Raw genomic sequence first — 22,493 nt, 5'->3', positions numbered from 1 at the left:
AAGATGCCTGCTCATTCTTGTTTTTTTGTAAAAATTTGATCATATTTTAGGCCACATTAGGCAGATTATTTTTCCATCCAAAAAGTTTTCATGCTATAAATTAATATTCTGGTAAAAGGCAAATTGAATCGAAGCTAGAATAGGATTTAGGAAATGTAGATAATATAAATAATAAACCAAACGGTAGATTTTATAATTTTATTGTTCAATATAATTTATTTGGCTTACAACTTACAATGAAACATATACATGATAATAATTTACTATTCTTACTCTTGCACTTTTAAATAATATAGATACAAATAATATGTTACGGGCTGGTTTCACCAAATGCCGATAATGTCTCTGATAGCCTGTTTGAAACTTTGGAACTTATTTGATGAAAAAACATATTTTTAGGCGATAATTCGCTATCAGTCATTTCAACCGTCAGATACTATGTTAATGTACATGAGTTGTGATACATTTATTTTGTAAAAAATTGTCTTAAATCAAGAGACAACAAGGAGACAACATAACAGCTGTTATAATATTATAGAACGTAAACTTAATAAAAAATGTTTGAACTATCTTCTCTCAACACTCCAAATAATATTATTAATTATTTATTGAAACACTATTGTCTATACATATTATATAAAAATTGTTAAATATTAAATAATCTTATAAAACATCTAAATACTGAATTCATAATCACTTGATTAAATTATTCAAAGCATTAATAAAATACTGTACAATAATTATATTAAGTATATTATTAACTAGGTAAGTAAATTCAATATAATTTGCGGTTTTATAAAATACAGAATACTTACAGAATGGTTTAGACTTTAGATATACCTAGGTGCTACTTGGCAGGGCAATTTATATGGTCTGTAGTTTTCATCAGTTTGTATGGATACTACACTTATTACAATAATGTTTTAAGAAACTCAACGCATAATAAAAAACACATTACTGGAACCAGTGCACTGAAATTTAATTACTACTAAGTATTTTTTGGAAATTATAGACTGTAACTACAGATGTAAATCTTTTCTGTTAATTCTAAAATTTTCCCTTTGCACAACTTACAAGCATGTCCACTTTTCATAAAATAGAGCATGTGTGCCGAGCACACGTGTCAGAAGTGAAACTTCTTTGGCAAGATTCAAAGATACACTTTCAAGTTTCACTTCAATAAATCAACACAACCTATAAATACTGGAATAAATCGTATTACAAAACTATTGTATAATTGTTTATACTAATAATGAATTATACAAAAAATAAAGCTACCATAATCACTGAAACTAAAACCGAAAAGCTATTTCGTACATTCCCATTAGTAGGTGTTCTAGAAAACGCAGTACTGGGACTATTAGTACATTCAAGGGACACGTTATAAGAATTACTATCGATAACACAAGCGTAGTATTTAGCTGACAATCTTGGTGTCCTAGTGCGTTTAGGATCGTTGAAATCTACGTCGTAGATTCCGAATCTTATTCTGTGGAAAAAATAATTAAATTAAATTTCAAATACAGAAAGCAGATCAAGAATTCATGTTTTTGTAGGTATACAGGATGTCGCATTATTGGCAGATATCTCACGCAGACGCATATATCGTCAAAATTACTTAAGTAAACTAAGAGCTAGCGCGCACGAGCAACTTTTGTCTCTGCAACTATTTTGTCTCTCCCATCAACTCTATGGGGAGTTGCGTCGCTACGTGCGCGCACTTTCATACTAGCCCATGGGTGGGAGAGACAAAATAATTGCGGAGACAAAGTTGCTCGTGCGCGCTAGCTCTAAGATGTAGGTAATAAAACATAATTTATTATTTTCTTAAAATGTCTGTTTACATCAGTTGTAAGCCCGCACAAAATGCTTATGCACCGTTAATGCAATAATTAGTGTCCATGAAAATATAAACTGAAATTTGTAAGTTAGGACTGTAGGTACCTATAGAGCTGAAATTATCAAATAGAAGAAAAGTTTCGCAGGAAATGCTTTGATTATTTTTATGTAAATATATTCATAGGAAAAATACTAGGTTTTTAATACTAACCCGTAACCGCCGACCCACTCGAAGTTGTCCAAAAGTGACCAATACGTGTATCCGCTTACAGTGACGTTGTCTTCTTCAATCGCTATAAGCAACTGTAAAAAGAAATTAATTTCATATCTTTTTGGAAGTAAGTATACATTTGTATTAAGTATTAATATATTTTTAGAAATTAAAATACCAAAAGGGATAAATATTAGTTTGAATGTAAGTACATATTAGGTATACATAGTCAAGTCAAACACAAATATATACTACTAGCTTTCCGCCGTTCCCGTTCCCGTGAGATTTACGGGATAAAACCTATCCTATATCCCGGGGTAAAAAGTAGCCTATGTCCTTTCTCAGGTATCAAAATATCTCTATACCAAATTGGTTCAGTAGTTAAGGCGTGATTGAGTAACAGACAGACAGACAGAGTTACTTTCGCATTTATAATATTAGTATGGATGTATTGACAAACAGATGCTATAGTTCTTTCGTCTAGAGCCGTATTATGACCTCTTATTTCCAGACAGTTTACGCCATGAATTAAACTGCTTGCAAAATTAAATTATGATTACAATAGCCATGGTTATATTATAAAAGGTCATGATACGTCCCCAGACCATCAATATAGCATAATTTACCTGCTCCAAATGGTCTCTAATAAAGTCGATTCTGACGTGATCTTCCATATCCTTCCATCCTGGGTATCCATTTTCTGTGATCAAGTATTCGTGGTCACCATACGTTTTCTTCAAATACTGAAGCATTTCACGTAAGCCTCTTGGAAGTATCTGTTGATTTTATAAATTAATTAGTTTTTTAATCACAAGCACTACACAATTCAATTGGACGCTTCTAGAAGTTTTGGAACCGCTACGGATGCAGACAGGAAACTATCCCATCTTCAAATTCAAATACTTAAAATGATTTGATAAACAATAAATGCGCATTACCAAAAATACTTGTTTGCAGGTAATAAAGTAGTTTGGAGGCAAAAAATGTCTCTTACATAATACAAAAGGTTGAGTATGACTTAAATGTTAAAAGGAGGATAGGTGAAATTTCTAAATCGAAAAAGGGAGGATCCACGACCAGTCTACTCGACTGGCCGTTAAGGTCCCGATGAATGATGTTGGAAAGTTGCATAGTTATATGCTCTGTAGCGAAAATGCTCTTGCGCGATTCAGAGCAAGATGTCGCTACAACTCACAGCAATAAGATCTGTAGCCCCAAATGTAGCTCCCGGCGGCACTTCCAACATGGCGTCAAGTTCCGGCGACCCGTCTATAAACCACGTGCCATTTTCACCCGCCTTCGCTGGTCGGATCTGCCGCGCCGTGTAGTAGTTGAAGCCGAAGAAATCTGCTGTTCCTGGAAGTGTATTGAATTACATAAATAAATTATTATAATAAGCCATAATTATTTCTCTGCACTCTCTAAAAAAAGTACTTCTCAGTTAAAGTCTACAATTTTTATCCATACTAATATTATAAATGCGAAAGTAACTCTGTCTGTCTGTCTGTTACTCAATCACGCCTTAACTACTGAACCAATTTGCATGAAATTTGGTATAGAGATATTTTGATACCCGAGAAAGGACATAGGCTATTTTTTACCCCGGGACATAGGATAGGTTTTATCCCGGAAATCCCACGGGAACGGGAACTATGCGGGTTTTTCTTTGACTGCGCAGGCGAAGCCGGGGATGGAAAGCTAGTAGTTTTATAACCTTCAAAGCTCTAGACTTTGAAGAGATTTGCGTTACAATTTTATTATTTTTACAAGACCTTACAATAATTAATAAGATGCATCTAATGAAAGCTCCTTCAAACCCAGAGCTTATTTCGCTACAGTACGTCCTTAAAAGAGATAGGAATAGTTACAAGTATCATGAACCAAAAAACTATTTTTTGGTCCATGCTAGTATAGTACTATAATATTATATTATAGGTACGTATTTGGATAAAAAAAATCACTATAAATTCAAAGTCAGTTATGAGCACTATGAGCGTACGATGTTTTACATACCTAATATAATAAATAATTAAATTCAGACGATATTAAAAATAAATATAGTACAGAATAATAATTAAATTCTCATATCCACTAACCTTGTACAAACTTCTTCTCTTCTTCAGTAAATGGGGGTAGTCTGGAACTATTATAGCCTTGTTTCAAGCTTAGTTCCAACATGTGTTTCTCAATCTTTTCAGGCCACCCACCCTCTTTAGAAAATACTGGATGAGCGTAACGACCGATCTGAAAATAATTGATATGTATTTTTAAGAACATCGAGTTGAATAAATGAATAAAAAATTAAATATTATGTTGACAAAGAGCTCGTGATTAATCGCCCATTAATTAACAATTAAATTAATCCCTAGTGTTTTTCAAACATGATAATTATGGTAGAAATAAATGACATAAATTGATAAAAAATATGCAACATATTAAGAATGTCTCACCGTTTTCTGCAATTTTAATTATTGTAACCAAAATAAGATATGTACTATTTTTTATAATTACCATATGTTCCATCCCGAGTTCTGCCAGCTCTATGTCTCTGGGTACTTTAAATGGCTCTATCCAGAGAGCATTGTTTGCTAACGAAATTCGACCTGTAGAAATTTATAGATCGATTAATAATTGTTGGAAGAATCCTCACCATAGTTTCATGTAATTTTAATATTTATCTTTATAAAGAATCTATCCGGTTAAATTATAAATTAATAATTTAATAGATACTCAAACTTACAAATCATGATTTAGACTCAATAATATAACCAAGTCAAATGATTAGGTGCATTTGATAAAAAAAACGAAATTAGTTTTATTCCAGTCTGTAAAGATGAATCAAGAGTCAAGACTGGTTGAATATCGGTTTCAGAAATACCTAGCAAATCATGTTGTTATTGCTTTCTAACCGACTTCAAAAAAAAAGGAGGAGGTTATCAATTCGGCCGGTATGTTTTTTTTTATGTATGTACACCGATTACTCCGCGGTTTCTGAACCGATTTACGTGATTCTTTTTTTGTTCGATGCGGGATGGTGTCGAATTGGTCTCATAAAAATTTTATTCGGATAGGCCCAGTAGTTTTTATTTTATGAGCATTTTTGTCTGTATTTGTAAATGTTGCAAGTGCAAGTTTGAAGTCGGTTGTTTTTAACGCAGTTGTCACTTGTGTTAAATTCGGTAATTACACTTAACCAAAGCAATGGTATCATAATTTTTTCTGAATTTATAAAATACAATTAAAACAACTCACCGTCATACTTATGTTTGTATTCCCTCTCATACAGTCTATACGCCTTCGCATGAGCGATCATCAAATGCTTATTACATAAATATGGTGCTATTACTGGTTCCTTTATCCCTGGGGCATAGTTCCCACCATTATAATTAAAGTCACAAACTACTATAGGCTCGTTAATTGTGATCCAAGTTTTTACTCTATCAGCGTATAAAGAGTATAGAACTGCTGCGTAGGATTCGAACCAGTCGGATATTAGGGGGTTCGTCCAGCCACCTGTTTAATAAGTTCATACATTAATCATAGAACAATATTTAATTATGAAACTAGTTAGCTAGCAAAAGTAGCTCTTCACACCCGTCATAATATATCGGGATTAGAAGTAGCCCATTTGAGTAGCTAATCACTACATAGTATAAAAAAGCTTCTCTGTCCCAATATGCCTAGATGTATGTTTAAATCTTTAAAACTACGCAACGGATTTTGTTGCGTGCGCGGTTTTTAATAGATAGAGTGATTCTCGAGGAAGGTTTACCGTTTATGTACATATAACATTTACTGGGTTACAAAGCGGGAAGGTCTAGTTTAGAATATAATCTATATCTGTACGAAATTGGTGATTTCAATTTATGATTTTATTAGTGGCACTACGCGTGTAATATCTACAGAATTACTTCCATGATTTTTACAGTAGGTACAGATAATGTAAAAATTATTAAATTACAAAAAGCAACGTTTGAAGTTTCCGCGTCTTTGGCATGTAGAATTGTAGAGCTTGTTGCCCTACTCAAGAGCTGACCCTGACTTTTTCAATATTTAACAGGCCTTGATCTTAAAGGTGACGAAGATATTGTGATTATTAAGGTAAAAGAAACGTTTAAAGCAATTAACAAGATATAATTAGCATAATGCATGTGGTTTAGTTTTATTTAATCAACCGTAACAAGTGTTATATGGAACGGATGATTAAAATATCTTATCACGTGTTTATTTATTTATTTATAGCCATAGGCGTAGCCATGGGCTCAAGGTGGGCCAACAATAAAAAATAATATGTAACTAGCAACTGTATGTACCCAAAGTCATATCCAGGTCTTGGAACCTCAAATGCGGTGGCCTTTGCGATGGCATTTGCATGGAATTAGGCGTAGAAAAGTCTTACGCCGATATTTTGGAAACTATCCACTTTAGGGCAAAAGTTACTGCGATGTTTTTAGAATGTAAAATTTCGCATCTTCTTTACCTTGAAAATTTTTTTTTTACACTTATGTACTTTATTCTGTCTAATATTTTTTGAAACTTTTTTTCTAGTGTGGGCACTAGAAAAAAAAGTGTAAAGTAAAAAGTATCAGTGAGTTGTAGAACGTGTTACACAACAAAAGTGAAATTGGATAAGATAGTGTGGTAACTAATTACTGTACTACACTCATTTTTCTTACAGTTCATGTAACATAGAAGCCTCAGCTATTTTCTTTTTTCGTGTGTAATTCGTTATTCGAATTATTTTTATTCAAAACACCTTATTTTTCACCTACCACACCACGAAATAGATCCAAAAATGTGTTCCTATCTTCAGCCATTTGGTCGCTGGGCGTACCTATGACAATTTGTTAGTCAGTCAATTTAGAGGTAAATAATACTAATTAAGAAGGTCCCATAAAGGTTGCATTTTCTGTGTCGACTGTCGACTTTCGAGAATCGAGTGTGAATTTTCTTACGGATATTAAGCATAGTAGTTACTAGTTAGTACCTACCTAGATAATTCAATTTTTAGATTTGGTTAGGTACCTTCCAGGTCAAAGCCAGGATGGGGCAAGCGGCCCACCCTGCCCCAATGTGGCTACGTCCATGTTTATAGCACTTAAATTATTTATAAATGAGTAATTTTTAAGGAATCGCTTAAGGGTAAAATCGCACATAAAACAGCAAGAGAAGAAATTGATTGTTGAAGGGGATTGACGTGGCTGAGAGGCTAGGAGTTGCCCCGGTATGGCAAAAAGACGCGTTTTCGTATTTTTCTATTCTAAAAAAAAAAACTAAATTATCTTATCAAGTGTTTATTTGGGAATTAATTTAACTAATTCTAGATATTATGTTGCAGTTGAAAAGATTTTGATAACGCTATGATCTCATACAAATTACAATGCAGTGCTAAATGCTGTTTATTGTTTGATAATAAATGCTCTTAATCGTTTTAAATGATTGTGTTATCTTTATTTCATTTAAAAGAATTAGGTGTGTCAATAAAACCTTACTTTTTCAGGCTTTGTTTTATAATCTCAGTATAAATATTTTATGGATTAGTTTTTATAATGCAAGATTGTTACACGGAAGATTCACTTCACATTCTGGTATAATATGTTTTATTTTTACTGTGTTTTCAGAAATTATTGCTAAAATGATGAATTACCGAACTGATTAACTTATATAAGGCTTTTAGGGTAAGCAGGGGGACTAGCGTCTAGCGCTCAGTGGGCAATGGCGCTCACGCTTTTCGCCAGGAAAAACCGCATAGTTTCCGTTCCCGTGGAATTTTCGAGATAAAAATCCTATGTGTTCATTCTAGTTAGGGTAAACGCAGCTATCAACGACCCACCGAAAATCTGAAGGTATTACCGACCTATAAAAGTAATTCGAAATTTAAACGTTTCCAGAACTATTCTAGCTATAGGTAGGCAAAGTTATACACGAATGTATTACTTGAGCATCGTATACTTTAACGTTAGAGTCAGTAACTGAGCAAAAAAGAGTTAAAATGCGTAAGTTGCTGCGGGGTAGCGTGGAAGCAGGACGTGTCGTACTGTTCCGTTGTTCCTTCGGGTAAGTACTGTGAGTATCTTTTTAAGACATTTACAAACAAATGACATCTATACTTTAATTTATATTAATAAATGTCAATGCATTTAAGTGTCAACTTTTCATTTCTTACAACATTTTATTAATAAAAAGTAATTTGAAACGATAAAACTTAAAATTAAAATGGGACGGTGTTAGCTTCACCAGTTTAAGCCGCGGCAGGTATCAACGACCCGTAAGTCGGCAATGGCAGCAACGTAACTTTTTGTTTTATTTTCTTTTATGTTATTATATCACACTAACACAAGTGGTTTTATGGACCAGTTTAAATCTAAGCTATGAGTCTTCATAAAAATCTATTAGCGACTAAACTTTTTTGTCTAGTGTTGTGTCTTTTAGCGTTGTCAATTTATACAAAGTTATGATATTTTCGAGGATCCCTATCGAATAGTTACAGAAGTAAATCATTGTTTTTTTTTGTTTAAACAATATGCATTTGTTCATATTTTGTATGACATTAATCAATTATAATCTATTTTATAGTCTGATGATCAAATGAATTAAAATAACCATTTTTTTATGGGTCGGTAATACAATAATTAGGTTTATACTTACATACTTTAATACCGACCCATGTGGGTCGGCAATAGCAACTATAGGAAGCTATTACCGATCGAATATAGATTGTTTAGTTTCTCATCTACAAATTCAAATTCAAATTGCTTTATTTGCAGAATGTAGAATAAAGATGTTTGTATATACAGATAATATTGATCCTTAAACATTCTGCTCGTAATTGAGCGTGCAAATATATTTTTATTACTTTTATGACATAATTATAGGTGCCTATTAAAAATTATATTTTTAGGTTAAATTTAAAAAATTAAAAAAAATTATATTTTTAGATTTTTAGGTTAAATTAACATAAAACATATAATTAGGTATATTTTTTCCAGAAATATGGAGCCACGAAAGCGGCGAAAAGTATTCAGTAAAACACAACTCGCCGAAGCAATCAATCAAATAGCATAACGAAATATCCTAGAGTTTGAAATCCTTAATTTAATATATATTGTACATACATTAATAGTATTATGTTGATTAATTTAAAAGTTTATAATTATTTAGTTTATTACTAAAAAGTACTCATTTGTTTTATTAAAAATAACTACAATTAAAAAATACGAATATATTTGCATTTTTATTTCATTTTATTAAGATCGGTAATCATCATCATCACTAGCTTCTATACATTCCATTGCTGGAAAAAGGCTTCCTCTCACATACGATCGGGAATAGCTGCATAAAAATCGTTAATAGCTTCACAGCCGTTTTTATGGGTCGGTAATAGCAACAATCGACTAAGTCACATTGTAAATTATTTTTTACAAGATAATCCTTTATTAGAATGTATTTGCTTCAATAAATACATTTTTTATACATAACACTAGCATATAAAATGAAATTATAAATCTTTAGAAGAACCAGTATACTTAAAAAATATGGTTGATTTTGAAATTGCCTTAGAGGGGTCGTTAATACCTGCGTTTACCTTACCCTTGTGTATGCCAAATTTAATGAAAATCAGTTCGGCAATTTTTGCGTGAAGGAGTAACAAAGAAACAAACATACAAACTTTCATATAAATTAGTCGGATAATTACCCAAATCCTGTAGTTTCATGGGCAAGTCCCAGTGGTACATGGTGACCACAGGTTTTATGCCGTGTAAGAGTAATTCATCAATCAAGTTATTGTAATACGCCACGCCGGCTGCACTTATGTTGTTTGCTAGACCACTGGGAAGTATACGAGGCCAGGATATTGAGAATCTGTAAAAAATATTTTATAGTAGAGTATTAAAGGTGATATTTTAAGAAAAAAATTGGTTGTCTGTTAAGTCGGTTTACTGACGGTAGTTGAACGTGACAACATCTTAAGGCCGATTGTGCTTCTTTGTCGCTCGTTCCGCGCTCTCGCTTGCACATCAAACGGAACGCCTCAGAGCGAGGTAACGCCGCCTGAGTCATGTTTTTTCGTGCGTGCAGCCGGCTCTATCGAATTATAAGACGTTGTCACGTCAAAAGTCTAGCTGTAAAGTAGAGCTGCTTAACATGGATCATTTCTTAGGCTTTTTATCCCGGAAATCCCACAGGAACGGGAATTAAGCGGGACTTTCTTTGAAAATGCGAGCGAAGCCGCGGGCGGAAATCTATTTGAAAAATAGTTTAGTCGAATAGCATTAATTATATGTAGATAATTGTGTAGTTGAAGAGCCGCTGTAAAATTTTTTGGGGGTCTAATTAGTATTTGCTAGACGTATGGTCTATGTATTAATATCTAGGCATTATAGCGATTCAAAAGCACTTCAAAAGAAGTCCACATTTATAAATACCTATAAAAATCAAGCCCCAACTGCGCCGCCATTTGCACATCTTCCCGCCACAAATGATAGGAATCGGCAGCAATATCTCCCGTAGCACCACCCGCTATGGCATCTTTATTTGTGTGGACTAATCTATCCCAAATGCTTTCTCCTTTACCTGAATGGGATTTATAAATGCAATTGAAACTATAAATATATAAAGAATAGAAACAATTCGATCACGAGGCGGGACTAGAACCCGCATTCTCATCAATCGGGCAGACGCTTGACCAACTCAGCCACCCGTGACCCGTCAGAGCGATCAAATTTATTCTATTATTTCAGTTTTAAGGGACACACCACGCAATTGAAACTGTAGTTTTAAGATTTGTGAAGGAAATACATACATGGCTATGGAGATAAGTCGGAGTGATTGGCTGGTCACTAACTACCACTAAGATTTAACTAAAAAAACGTTTGTAAAAATTGTGACATTAGAAAGATTTCTATTGTTTTACTGATGATGCCATTTTAATTCCTGTTCAAACTGTGGGAAGCCGAGGCAAGCGGTTAGTAGACTTTGGTCAATCACCGTTAAAATAAGACGCGTTACCATAGAAATCTAAATACCTAACAAGACACACGCGTTACCTACTTACGCGTCATGAATAATTATTATTATAGTATAAATTTGCATTCCACAAGCCTTAATTATAAGTTACAATAATTATAATGAACACAAAATGCTTATCTTAATTACCTGAGTGAAACAGCGTTTAATATAAATTAAATTCTTAATATTTTGCATAAAATTATCTACATATTTTACTTATAAAGAATCTTTATTATGTGAATTAGGTATGTGATAATGAAATTGATTAAGAGTACACAAAAAAATTGCCTATAAAACTTAAATGGCGTTAAAAGTTTTTTCTTGGAGTGTTCATATATTTTACAATTTACATAGAAAGTTAATTTAAATATCTGTCGGGATTCCATTTTAAAAGGGAAATATTTATTTAAAAATTTAGTATTTAGAATGATGGGCCCTCTTCACAATGGGCGAGTATAGGCAATCACGATAGTGTAGAGGGCCTAAATGTCTATGATCGGCCGTCATTGTAAATGTTTATGGGTAATCGCCGTACTGGCGGCAATTGGCAAACATCGACTGTCAATTGTTGTACCAACGCTCTTAAATTGTGAAGAGGGCCTATGAGAAATTTTTAGAGACTCTTACCATCAGCATCCCACCCCCCCTCCACCTGGTAAGCCGCGGAGGCTGCACCGAATTGAAAATTGGCGGGAAACTGCTGGGCGTGACATCTCGCGGCCAAAAGGGCGCTGTTAAAAAAAATGTTTTCTTTTTTAATGATACCAAAGGTTCCTTAAATATTTATATATAAAACAAGATTACAAGTTACAGAAACTCCGACTTCAAGAAGTAAAACTTGTGTAGGTGTGTTTGCATCGTAATTTTGTTATAATTTATTATAATATTTTTTTTTACAATTAAACAAAAATATTTTTTTTTAATTCAAGGATTTTTTAGTTTATCTGAACCATATAAAAAAGAGATTCCACGTGTTACTCAGAGGTCAGAGAGATACAAAAAATGAGGAAAACAAAATCACTTTTAAGATCACTTAATTGACGTAATATGCCTACTTAGCCTTAAAAGAAACTGTGTTAATTATTTACGCATGTTTTAACACCCTTGAAAAAGCATTTGTAGCGTAATTAAATATGTACGTATAATTATTTATATGAATAAGATTTAATTATTAATTTATTTGTGATAAATTAATGATAAGATATTATCATAAAATTTTCACACGGATTTTTTTGCTTGCGTGTTCTTTGTAGCGTAAAAGGGCTTAATTAGATTTAGATGTAATGTAGCTTAAGTCATTAGAATTATAATAAACTAGCTTTCCGCCCGAGGCTTCGCTCACGTTTTCGCTCGAGTTGTCTGAAAAACCCGCATAGTTGCCTTTCCCGTGGGATATTTCGGAATAAAACCTATCCTATGTGTTAACCCAAGTATATAGCCTCTATATGTGTGCTAAATTTCATTGTAATCAGTTCAGTAGTATTTGCGTAGGTAACAAACAAATACCTGCACATACACACACATGCCATCCTCATAAACTTTCGCATTTATAATATAAGTAGGATAGTAGGATAGGATAGGATTTATAGGTATAGTGTTACATCATATAATTATGTTTATTTTTAATCCATTCAAATACAAAAAGAAATATTAAAAAAAAATGTTGTGTGGTTTTATGAAACCACGGTAAAAGTGAAACTTTTTTTCACACTATAGACATTTAACTAAAAATTATCGTATTTGTACGATAATTATCGTACGTATCGTGCGTCACGCGACATGCGCTACACAGACCAAAAAGTTTGAGACGATGTAATAAAAGTTTCACTTTAACATGATGGGAAATAATAAAATTTTGAAATATATTGCTCATACAACCCAAACCGACTTGTTTTATTTAGATTTAATGCAATCTCATCGTATTATTATATTTGAAGACCCGTTTGGCAATAATAATAAAACTTGTGTAGGTGTGTTTGCAATGGTTAGTGACCTTGGCTTTTTGCCTGGGTATGACTTCCATAATGGATAATGCCAAAATATTGGAAAATGGAATTCATCTTCTTATATGGAATATATTATAAAGCTGAAGAGTTTGTTTGTTTGAACGCGCTAATCTCGGGAACCCATTTGAAAAGTTCTTTCGGTGTTAGTTAGCCCATTTATCGAGGAAGGCTATAGGCTATATTATATTATCATGCTAAGACCAACAGGTGTGAAGCACTGCGGGTAAAACCGCAGGGCAAGGTAGTAATAATCAAACAGTATTAAGAATAAACGACGACATGTGTCATCCGCCAACACGCACTTGGCCAGCGCGGTGGATTATGGCCTGTACCCTCATAGGAGGCCCGTGTCCCAGCAGTGGGAACGTATATGGGCTGATGATGATGATTAAGAATAAAAGAGAATATTAATATGTAGGTATATCTTATACAATAGCGCATTCAAAAAACTTAATGTAATTTTTTAAAGAGGAACATTTTAAAAAATCTTAGTAAAGATATTTGAACCAATTTTAGTCACTTCATTAAAAGTATAATTAAAATAAAACATTAATTTTAACAATATATTATTTTCTCACTTTCGCTCTTACATAAAAAACGATAGGACAAAAGAAACGACCCGCCATTTTAGGTAAATCCCGTCTCATAAAAATGCAAATATATAAATGCCTCAATTACTGATGTAAAATCTATACATATAATAAATCTGTAGAAGGGTCAATTCTGTACATTGAAAATATTGTGTATTGTAGTGTTACTGGATCGATACCAAACCCAAATATGTGATTAAAAAAATTTTTGTCTGTCTGTCTGTATGTGAAGGCATCACGTGAAAACTAACGGTTCGATACTTTTTATCCTGGAAAAATACGTAGAAAAAATTAATCTTAATTTTTCAGTTTTATCCATAGACGTTTTTCTGTAGAACCGCGAACACACGTTGCGTATTATTATAGGCCTAGCCGTATTTGGGTCCAATAGGTATTTATAAGATGTCATTGTCAGAGTTACTCAAAATGGAGAAATAAACCATCCACGCGAAGACCGACATCCGCGCGGACGGAGTCGCGGGCGGAAGCTAGTTGATATAAAGGTAAACTAGATAACATAATCCGTAAATAATTGTCCAAAGGAATCTATTTAAAATGCGTCCATAATTATTCGTCATACAGCTCTTTATAATTGTTGTAATTAATATGACGGTAATCGTTTAATGCCAACAGCTTCAGGTAATAAAATCTTATGAATTGATTAGATTAGATTGTAAGGATGCATTGCTATTTGCATCTTACGACCGTGGATTGGATTTGGTTATCTTCACTTCACCACACAAGAAATTAGAAAGTACTTTGTATTTACCTATAATTCAACGAATAAGTAGGGTTCATAACTGACTCAACCTTCAAAATGTCGGAATTGAACAAAACCGGAAGGCACTAGCTTTCAAATAAAAAAAGAATCGTCAAAATTGATTCACCCGGTCGAAAGTTATGATGTAACTTGGATGTAACAAACACATAGGTTGAAAAAAAAAACATTTTTGACACTAAATCGAATGTCATGAATGCAGAATGATTAATGAAAATGTACTTTATCACTGAAGACTACATTTAATAAATATGTACTCATATGAAGTTAGGTTTACTCATGGTTTACTTATTACTTATTCAAAAGCAAAGTCGTTTCCATAGTAACTGCATGATCTCAGAGTATGATTTATTACTGTTTAGTTTGAATATATTGTATTATTATCGATCTAAATACAATACACTTGAATACTGTTTTGTAGTCAATAAAAAGTATATGTCATTTTTTAAAGGTTATATTACTAGGTGAGTGAAAATCGTTACTATTATTAAGTATGCCTTATTCCGATACATACGTTAAAAATAAATTTTTCGTGAAACTGTATGTAGAGTCCGCTTAATCTATAGTGTTCTAAAGAAAACATCTTTTAAAATTATTTGCATACAATAATTGTAAAATGATTTAACTACTAAGAATATTTATAACTTGTTTATCGTAAACAATCATAAAATTATAAACTTATTTATTATCTGTTAGTATTAATAATCTAGCCTTTTACTTATCATTAGAAATCATGGTGGAGTGTTTATGGGATTAACTTAATAGCTGTTAAATTCGCATTTATTATGACACTAGATTTCCGCCCGAGGTTTCGCCCGCGTTTTCAAAGGTAAACCCGCATAGTTCCCGTTCCCGTGGGATTTCCGGGATAAAACCTATCCTATGTGTTAATCCAAGTTACCCTCTATATGTGTGCTAAATTTCATTGTAATCGGTTCAGTAGTATTTACATGAAATTGTAACAAACACACACACACACACATCCTCACAAACTTTCGCATTTATAATATTAGTAGGATGATTTTCAAAGAACAGCTTAAGAGTTTCTTGCCGGTTCTCCTCCATAGATACTGCTTTCCGAATAGGTGAAATGTTAAAAATCGACGATTCAAAAGTGCTTCTAGAGGAAGTCTAATTAAATAAGTGAGATTATTGTATCTTAACTTAATCGTAAATTTAATGGTAACAGTTCTAAGTAAGTATAATTTATTTTTTTGTTGAAAGTTTTACATTAGGTAGGTATTATACGGTTTACGAATACACCATTTGTGTTTTCATCGCATGTAAATTATCCATTAATTATTTTTATTTATAAATCCGTAAAGTAATCTATACTATATTATAAAGAGGAAAGGTTTGTAATTATGTATGTATGGTTTTCACGCATAAACTACTGAACTGATTTCAAAAATTCTTTCACCTTGAGAAAGCTTCATCTTCACTGAGCAACATAGGCTAGGTTTTATCCAGGAAATCCCACGGGAACGGGAAATATGCGGGTTTTTCTTCGAAAACGCGGGCGAAGCCACAGGCGGAAAGCTAGTTTATAATATTTTTCTAATTACAAGTTAAAAGCTTAAAAAGGAAAGCTCCTAAGTCTAGAGGTAAATACATTTATGTTAACAATATTGTGGCCTATGAGATATTGAGCATGTAACGTCACTAAAATTGAGGTTAGGTTTGCTCGAGTTCAATGAATAGCTTTGTTTCTTTCTAAGTAGAGGTAAGTTTATATTCTATAATATACATTATTTTAATAAAGAGTGTAACAGAAGAACAGTTAGGTAATAGAGATATTGGATAGAACTTTTATTCTTTTACAGTACCAACCAAAACATCGTAGGTACTTATATATAAAATAAAACATTGAACCGAATTCAATTTTTTATATTCCTTTGACCTTTATAAACGTGTACTTTTGTAAGAAAAAGTGATTCACACATGGAAATGCCAAACGTAATAAGGTCGATCGTAAAACCCAATTACTATAATTTATGTATTATTTATCTGGATTAAGTTTGAAAAAAATTATAAGCCTATTGATTAAAAAACATAATGACACGGGAAGTTTGATTCATTAGAAAAACGGAACGTAAAATAGACGAGAGTAACAAAAAAAGATAATCAAATAAAATATCAGGGTTAAGGTAGTTACAAGCCGTTTTGGCACGTGTTACGTAATATTTTTTACCTCTGATACAGAGCCTATATTTTTTTTAATCTGTGTTTAACCCCGTTCATTGAGCCCCGAGCGGCCCGATCCGACCACGACACTAGATTTTCTATTGTGTCTGTGATTCCGGGGGCTGAGTTACGTCATTTGAAGAATACCAAAGAAAAATAACTTTAATAAGTGTATGTGGGAGAAAATTGAGGTATCTAATTAACGTTGTACAAAAATATTATTTTACAATAATGTTTTCAATAGTGAAATATCATGACATTAAAATAGTTAAAGACATTGACTACTTTTTCTATAAATTAATTTTTTAAAGCTAAAATATTTAATTATACTTGAAAATTCTTGGTTTTGTCGACGGGTAAAACCACTGGGATAGCTTATCTACACTTAATATTAGAAAGCTGAAGAGTTTGTTTGTTTCAATGCGCTAATATCGGGAACTACTGGTCCGATGTGAAAAATTCTTTCAGTGATAGCTCATTTATCGATCCATGCCGGTGAAACCTCGAAGGGCAGCTAGTGTATAATAAACGCAATTGACATCATCGACCATACTTTCATACCATTCTAAAGATTAATAAATCTGTCTCATAGGTTTAATAGCTCACGTCGGCCTAAACCTAAATATTATGGATATAAGATGAAGACTTTTCTAACAAGTACAAGGTCCATAATGATATTTATAAAATAATTATTACGGCATTCCTACATAATTTCATGTCCTCATGTTCTATAGAAAAAAGAGTTGTCTTAGAGTTATGTATTTTGTTCCTATGGGTCAATCATTTTACTCAATTAATTAATTAAACTTAATTAATTAAATATTAAAGTTTAGCCGCGACAAAATTACTTACGTAGTCTTAAAGATTTAAGCATACATAGGGACGGACATACAGCGACATCGATTTTCTTTTTATACTATGTACCTATACAATGTAATAAGTGATAAATATAACGCTATGAACCTATATAAATTAACCTATACATAAATTGTGCTAATAAGTTTGAAGACAGACAGATCATAACCTCTGTCTACCCGTTTTTTGTCAGCGTGAATCTGTGAATGAATGGGCTATCTAACAACAAAAGAATTTTCAAATCGGACCATTAGTTCCTGATATTAGTGCGTTCAAACAAACAAACTCTTCAGCTTTATAATATTAGTATAGATGAGTATAGATATGGGCTGATGATGATAATGACTGATAATTAACATAAAATATTTTTATTTTATAACCTTTTCTTCATAAGTCATAACTCACAAATTTGCTTTCATAAAATAAAGGTTAGAACCGTTATACAGACCTCGAAAGCTCAAAATTTTTATAATGCTAATAAATTGTAATAATGATTGCTAATAAACATTTATTACATCTGGGTACATTAGCGGAGTTAATTATGACAAAGTTTTGATTAATGGTTTGCAATATTTGGTAGTTATTAAAAAGATTTTGAGGTAATTACTACTAATAATTTAAATTATATCTTATAAGCTTACTATGCATGAGGTAAGTATTAACCTATATTTTTTTCGTATTTTAACAAAAATTAAACTCGTGCTAATCGTATTAAGAAATTCAATTTATGAGTGTATCGTTCAAGTTTCATTTTCACCGTTAATAGCTATATACCCAGATTTATTTTATTAATTAATCGATTAATTTTATTTAGTTTTTAAGTAGAAAATGATTAATAATAATTATTTTATCTACATGTAGTACCGAAACACTACTTAATTATTTCTATAATATACAAATGAATAACAAAATTGGTAAGCACATAACTCGAGAACGGCTGAACCGATTTCGTTAATTCTTTTTTTTATAATATTCCTTGAAGTACGAGGAAGATTCTTAATGTGGAGAGAAAACGTAAACATGTATTACGGGCGAAGCCGGGGCGGACCGCTAGTATATAAAAATACAAGAAATTTACTTCATTAAAACGTAAATTAAAACGTGGTGGTAAGGCAGTCAGTCAATTATTATGCAGAAATAATCCTTTTCAAATTTACAAAGTAAATACAGTTATTTTGCATGAATTTTATGTAAAAGCAAGTATTTGTTATTCATTGAAATCCAACACTAAATGAATGAGAACATTTATTACATACCGGAACCTTCTCGTAATCGAAAATATATAGTAGATAATATTATAAAGCTGAAGAGTTTGTTTGTTTGAACGCGTTATTCTCAAGAACTACTGGTCCGATTTGAAAAATTATTTCGGGGATAAATAGGTAGCCCATTTAACGAGGAAAGCTTTAGGCTATATATCATCTCGTCACCGACAGGAGTGGAGCACTGCGGATAAAACCACGGGGCGCAGCTAATCTTCTAATAACCAATGCTTTTCTATTTCTTTTTGAGTCGTTATGGACTTGCCAAATAAGTCATTTTCTAAATAATAGGTAATTGATGTCATTTTACTTAAGTATAAGTTGAAGATATAGAGTGGGCAGCTACTTAATATAGAGCGCATACATAATAGCTCTACGTCTTTTCTTAAATAACATATAAGGTATATAAGTACGTTATGTTGAGAACAGAGTAATATTCAGATATTGACAAATTTTCAGTAAAAGTGTGATTCCTAATATTTATTAATTTCATAGTAAAATCGTTGTTTCAAATCCATCGTTTGATGTTTTATGATGTGTCAATAATAAATATTTACCGCAACACAAAGTGTTACTGATAAAAAATTGCATTTATGTCCTTTTTAATGTTTACTACTTTTATATTAGTATTTTATAGAGCGTTAAATCGTCGACATGACTTTCCTCGAGGAAAATAATTATTATAAACATAAATTAAAACCACGATTACCATGACCCAAATAATAAAGATGGAATCGGAATATTATTTCAGCGTAAAGGACATCTCAATATATGTCCTTTACTTAGTAATGTTATCCTTTTTCTAAGAACCCGTTTTATGTGAAGCGATATTATGTCAAGGCACTCTATATTAAAACCACTACTAAGTAGACTACATTATCAATGGGCTAAGGGTGCTTTCCCACCAATAATGTGTGAGAATGTGTAGCGAGGAATGTGTTTGTAAATAACCAATAGCATCGCTTCAAACGCTAAACACTTCAAACTTCAAACTAAATGAAGCGATGTGATTGGTTCTTTCAAAATACATCTCGCTACACATCCTCGCACATTTTTGGTGGAAATGCTCCCTTAAGCAGGAAAATGACGTCATTTTCCTCGGCATACATACACATACATCCATCCACACAAACTAGGGATTTCTTCCGGTGAAAGTCTTTTCGATTTTTGAGTAGATTTTCTTTGTCCTAAAATGGAACGGGAAATAATGTTTTTTTTTTAACTAGGCGAAACTAAGTATATCTTTTGTTTATTTCTGATATATAAGCTACTGCCATCAAAAACCGTTCAGTCTTTTTCGAGTGATAAGTAATAATCATGCACAATACAATTGTATATAGGATTGATCGGATTCAAGTTAATATTTATCTGTTTAAGTAATCATTTGTGCTTGTTACACGCAGTAAACATAGGCTCTAGGTAGAGAAGAAATTCTTTAAATATACTATGCCAATACAGTAATAAAAAAAGTAAGTTGTGTGTCTATTTATTTCAGTTTAAATAATGTATGGTATTTTCCAAAGTTATTAAGAGAATTTTGCATTTAAAAGCACGTCTGAAAAATTTACAGAAAATCGTTCTAATAACAAGAGTACATACATACATCACTACATAGCATAAAATATATACAAAGTCGCTGACATATTTATCCGTCCCTATTTATGCTTTATATTTTTAACTACCCAACGGATTTAATTAGATATAGGTAGGTAGTGATTTAAGAGGAAGCTGAAAATTTAGTACCTACATAATTTGTGAAGGTTGTACACGCGGGTGAATCCACAGGCGGAAAGCTTACACAATTTAAATTTTCGATTAAATTATTAATAAAAATAAACTAGGCTTAAAGAAAATCGTTTTAAGGAATGCATAAGCAATGCATAAGATTAAGCGCCGATTTTTCAATCCTTGGTTAAAATTTATTCAATAAAGTACTACACGAACTTATAAAAATGTCACCTGTAAACTGTCAAATACGGACAATTAGAATATATTTTTCAAATGGTAGTCTAATACGTTATTCGATGAATAAGTTTTAACCAAGGATTGAAAAATCAGTCCTAAAAGTAATAAGTGAAGACGTCTTATGCCTCATGATCAAAATAATTACTGTTTTCTTGATTTGTAGGTCAATTCGGATTAAACAAATATTTCTACTAATTAGTGTATAATGGAATCGTTTTGTCAATAAAACTGCTTTGTCTTATTAGAAAAACAAAATATTATCTAATTTAAATAACATTCACAAATTAAATATTTTTTTGACAATAATTATTTTTTTTGTTAATAATGAATTACCAATGGATGTAGTTAACGTTATAAAAGTAATTTTGTTTGTCTGTTTGACACTTAGTAACCAATTTGTGTGCAATTTTAAAGAAGTGCTTTTTATATCAGTTGATAAAAACTGTCTATGTTTTAATAATTATGTATTGTTAACAACTCTTTTTATCGCTTTTAAATAAATCATATTATCAATGAAACATAACTGAGCTGTGACAATTATTAAGTACTAGCTTTCCACCCGCGGCTTCACCTGCACTTTTGAAAGAAAAACCCGCATAGTTCCCGTCCCGTTAATTACACGCCATTCATTTTTTATCATAAGTAAAATTATTATTTTATATTTATATTATTTAGAAGGTATTTTTTAACTAATTCAGAAATTTATTATATATTTATTTAAATTATAACATATCTAATTTTTGAAAAAAATGCATTTTTTTTTCAACGTGCATGTTGTAGCTGTTTCTATTTTTCTCTTAATAATTGTTAACTTTTTTTAATAAACCACAAGCTTCCGGATAATCTTATAATATAAAAATGAATCCCAAAATGTGTTCGTAAGCGCATAACTTGAGAACGGCTTAACCGATTTCGTTAATTCTTTTTTTATAATATTCCTTGAAGTTCGAGGATGGTTCTTATGTAAAAAAAACTTGAATATGTACCACGGGCGAAGCCGGGCGGACCGCTAGTCTATAATATAAAAATGAACCCCAAAATGTGTTGGTAAGCGCATAACTTTAGAACAGCTGAACCGATTTCTTTAATTCTTTTTTTATTATATTCCTTGAAGTACGAAGATGGTTCTTATGTAGAGAAAACGTGAATATGTACCACGGGCGAAGCCGGGGCGGACCGCTAGTTTTGAACAAACATTTTAAAATGCATTGAATACAATAAATATTGACTTGGATTTTTTTTATGTAAATTTAATTATTTTCTTTATTCTATCAATAAAAACTGCAATCGCAAAACACTAAAATAATAAAATTTAATACACTTACCGTAGGTACATCCACACAAAATAATAAACACACAAACACATAAAAATATTAATTATAGATTACGTTACCTTAACACAAGTGTATATGTCCACGCCATCTTTACAACTAAAAACATAAGCCGGTGATAGAGAGATAAGTAAATATAAGTAAACTAGCTCACCACCCGCGCCTTCGCCCGCTTTGTCTTAAACCTAATAAATTACATACGAAAACCTTAGTCAAGAATCATTCTATCCATTAAAAAAAAACGCATCAAAATCCGCTGCGTAGTTTTAAAGATTTAAGCATACAAAGGGACAGAGAAAGCGACTTTGTTTTATACTATGTGATGTATACTTTGCGGATCAAATTTAAATTATTGATGCGTTTATTTATTTTCACCGTATTTACACTTTCTTAGAGTGAAAGTTGAGTTAACTTTTACGTCAAAAAGTTATAAGTAAAACATATTTTGGTGCTGAATCCTTGT

General features: G+C 32.0%; 1 protein-coding gene across 1 annotated transcript; it reads right to left on the bottom strand.

The window, feature by feature from the left end:
• Positions 1 to 1,233: 1,233 nt before the first annotated feature.
• LOC123701962 (myrosinase 1-like) lies at positions 1,234 to 22,121 on the bottom strand. Its single transcript, XM_045649597.1, has 11 exons — positions 22,093 to 22,121; positions 11,687 to 11,790; positions 10,477 to 10,624; positions 9,747 to 9,913; positions 5,303 to 5,563; positions 4,562 to 4,653; positions 4,147 to 4,294; positions 3,246 to 3,406; positions 2,677 to 2,826; positions 2,051 to 2,142; positions 1,234 to 1,489 (listed from the first exon to the last, which is right to left on the bottom strand). The coding sequence occupies exons 1-11, from the start codon at positions 22,119 to 22,121 to the stop codon at positions 1,258 to 1,260; spliced, it is 1,584 nt and encodes a 527-aa protein (XP_045505553.1). The 3' UTR covers positions 1,234 to 1,257.
• Positions 22,122 to 22,493: the final 372 nt, after the last annotated feature.

This window comes from Colias croceus, chromosome 22, assembly GCF_905220415.1.
Source record: "Colias croceus chromosome 22, ilColCroc2.1".
NCBI classification, from domain to species: Eukaryota; Metazoa; Arthropoda; class Insecta; order Lepidoptera; family Pieridae; genus Colias; species Colias croceus.
Note: the sequence above shows the minus strand (reverse complement) of the source record. Positions and strands in the feature narration are given on the sequence as shown.

Bases quoted from the DNA above. Each gene is read 5' to 3' on its own strand.
- LOC123701962 (XM_045649597.1), bottom strand. From the start codon at position 22,121: ATGGCGTGGACATATACACTTGTGTTAAG. The intron at 11,791-22,092 runs GTAACGTAATCT...TTTTTTTAACAG, and splicing joins ACATATACACTTGTGTTAAG to CGCCCTTTTGGCCGCGAGAT. The intron at 9,914-10,476 runs GTATTTATAAAT...TATTTTTTACAG, and splicing joins TTGGGGCTTGATTTTTATAG to ATTCTCAATATCCTGGCCTC.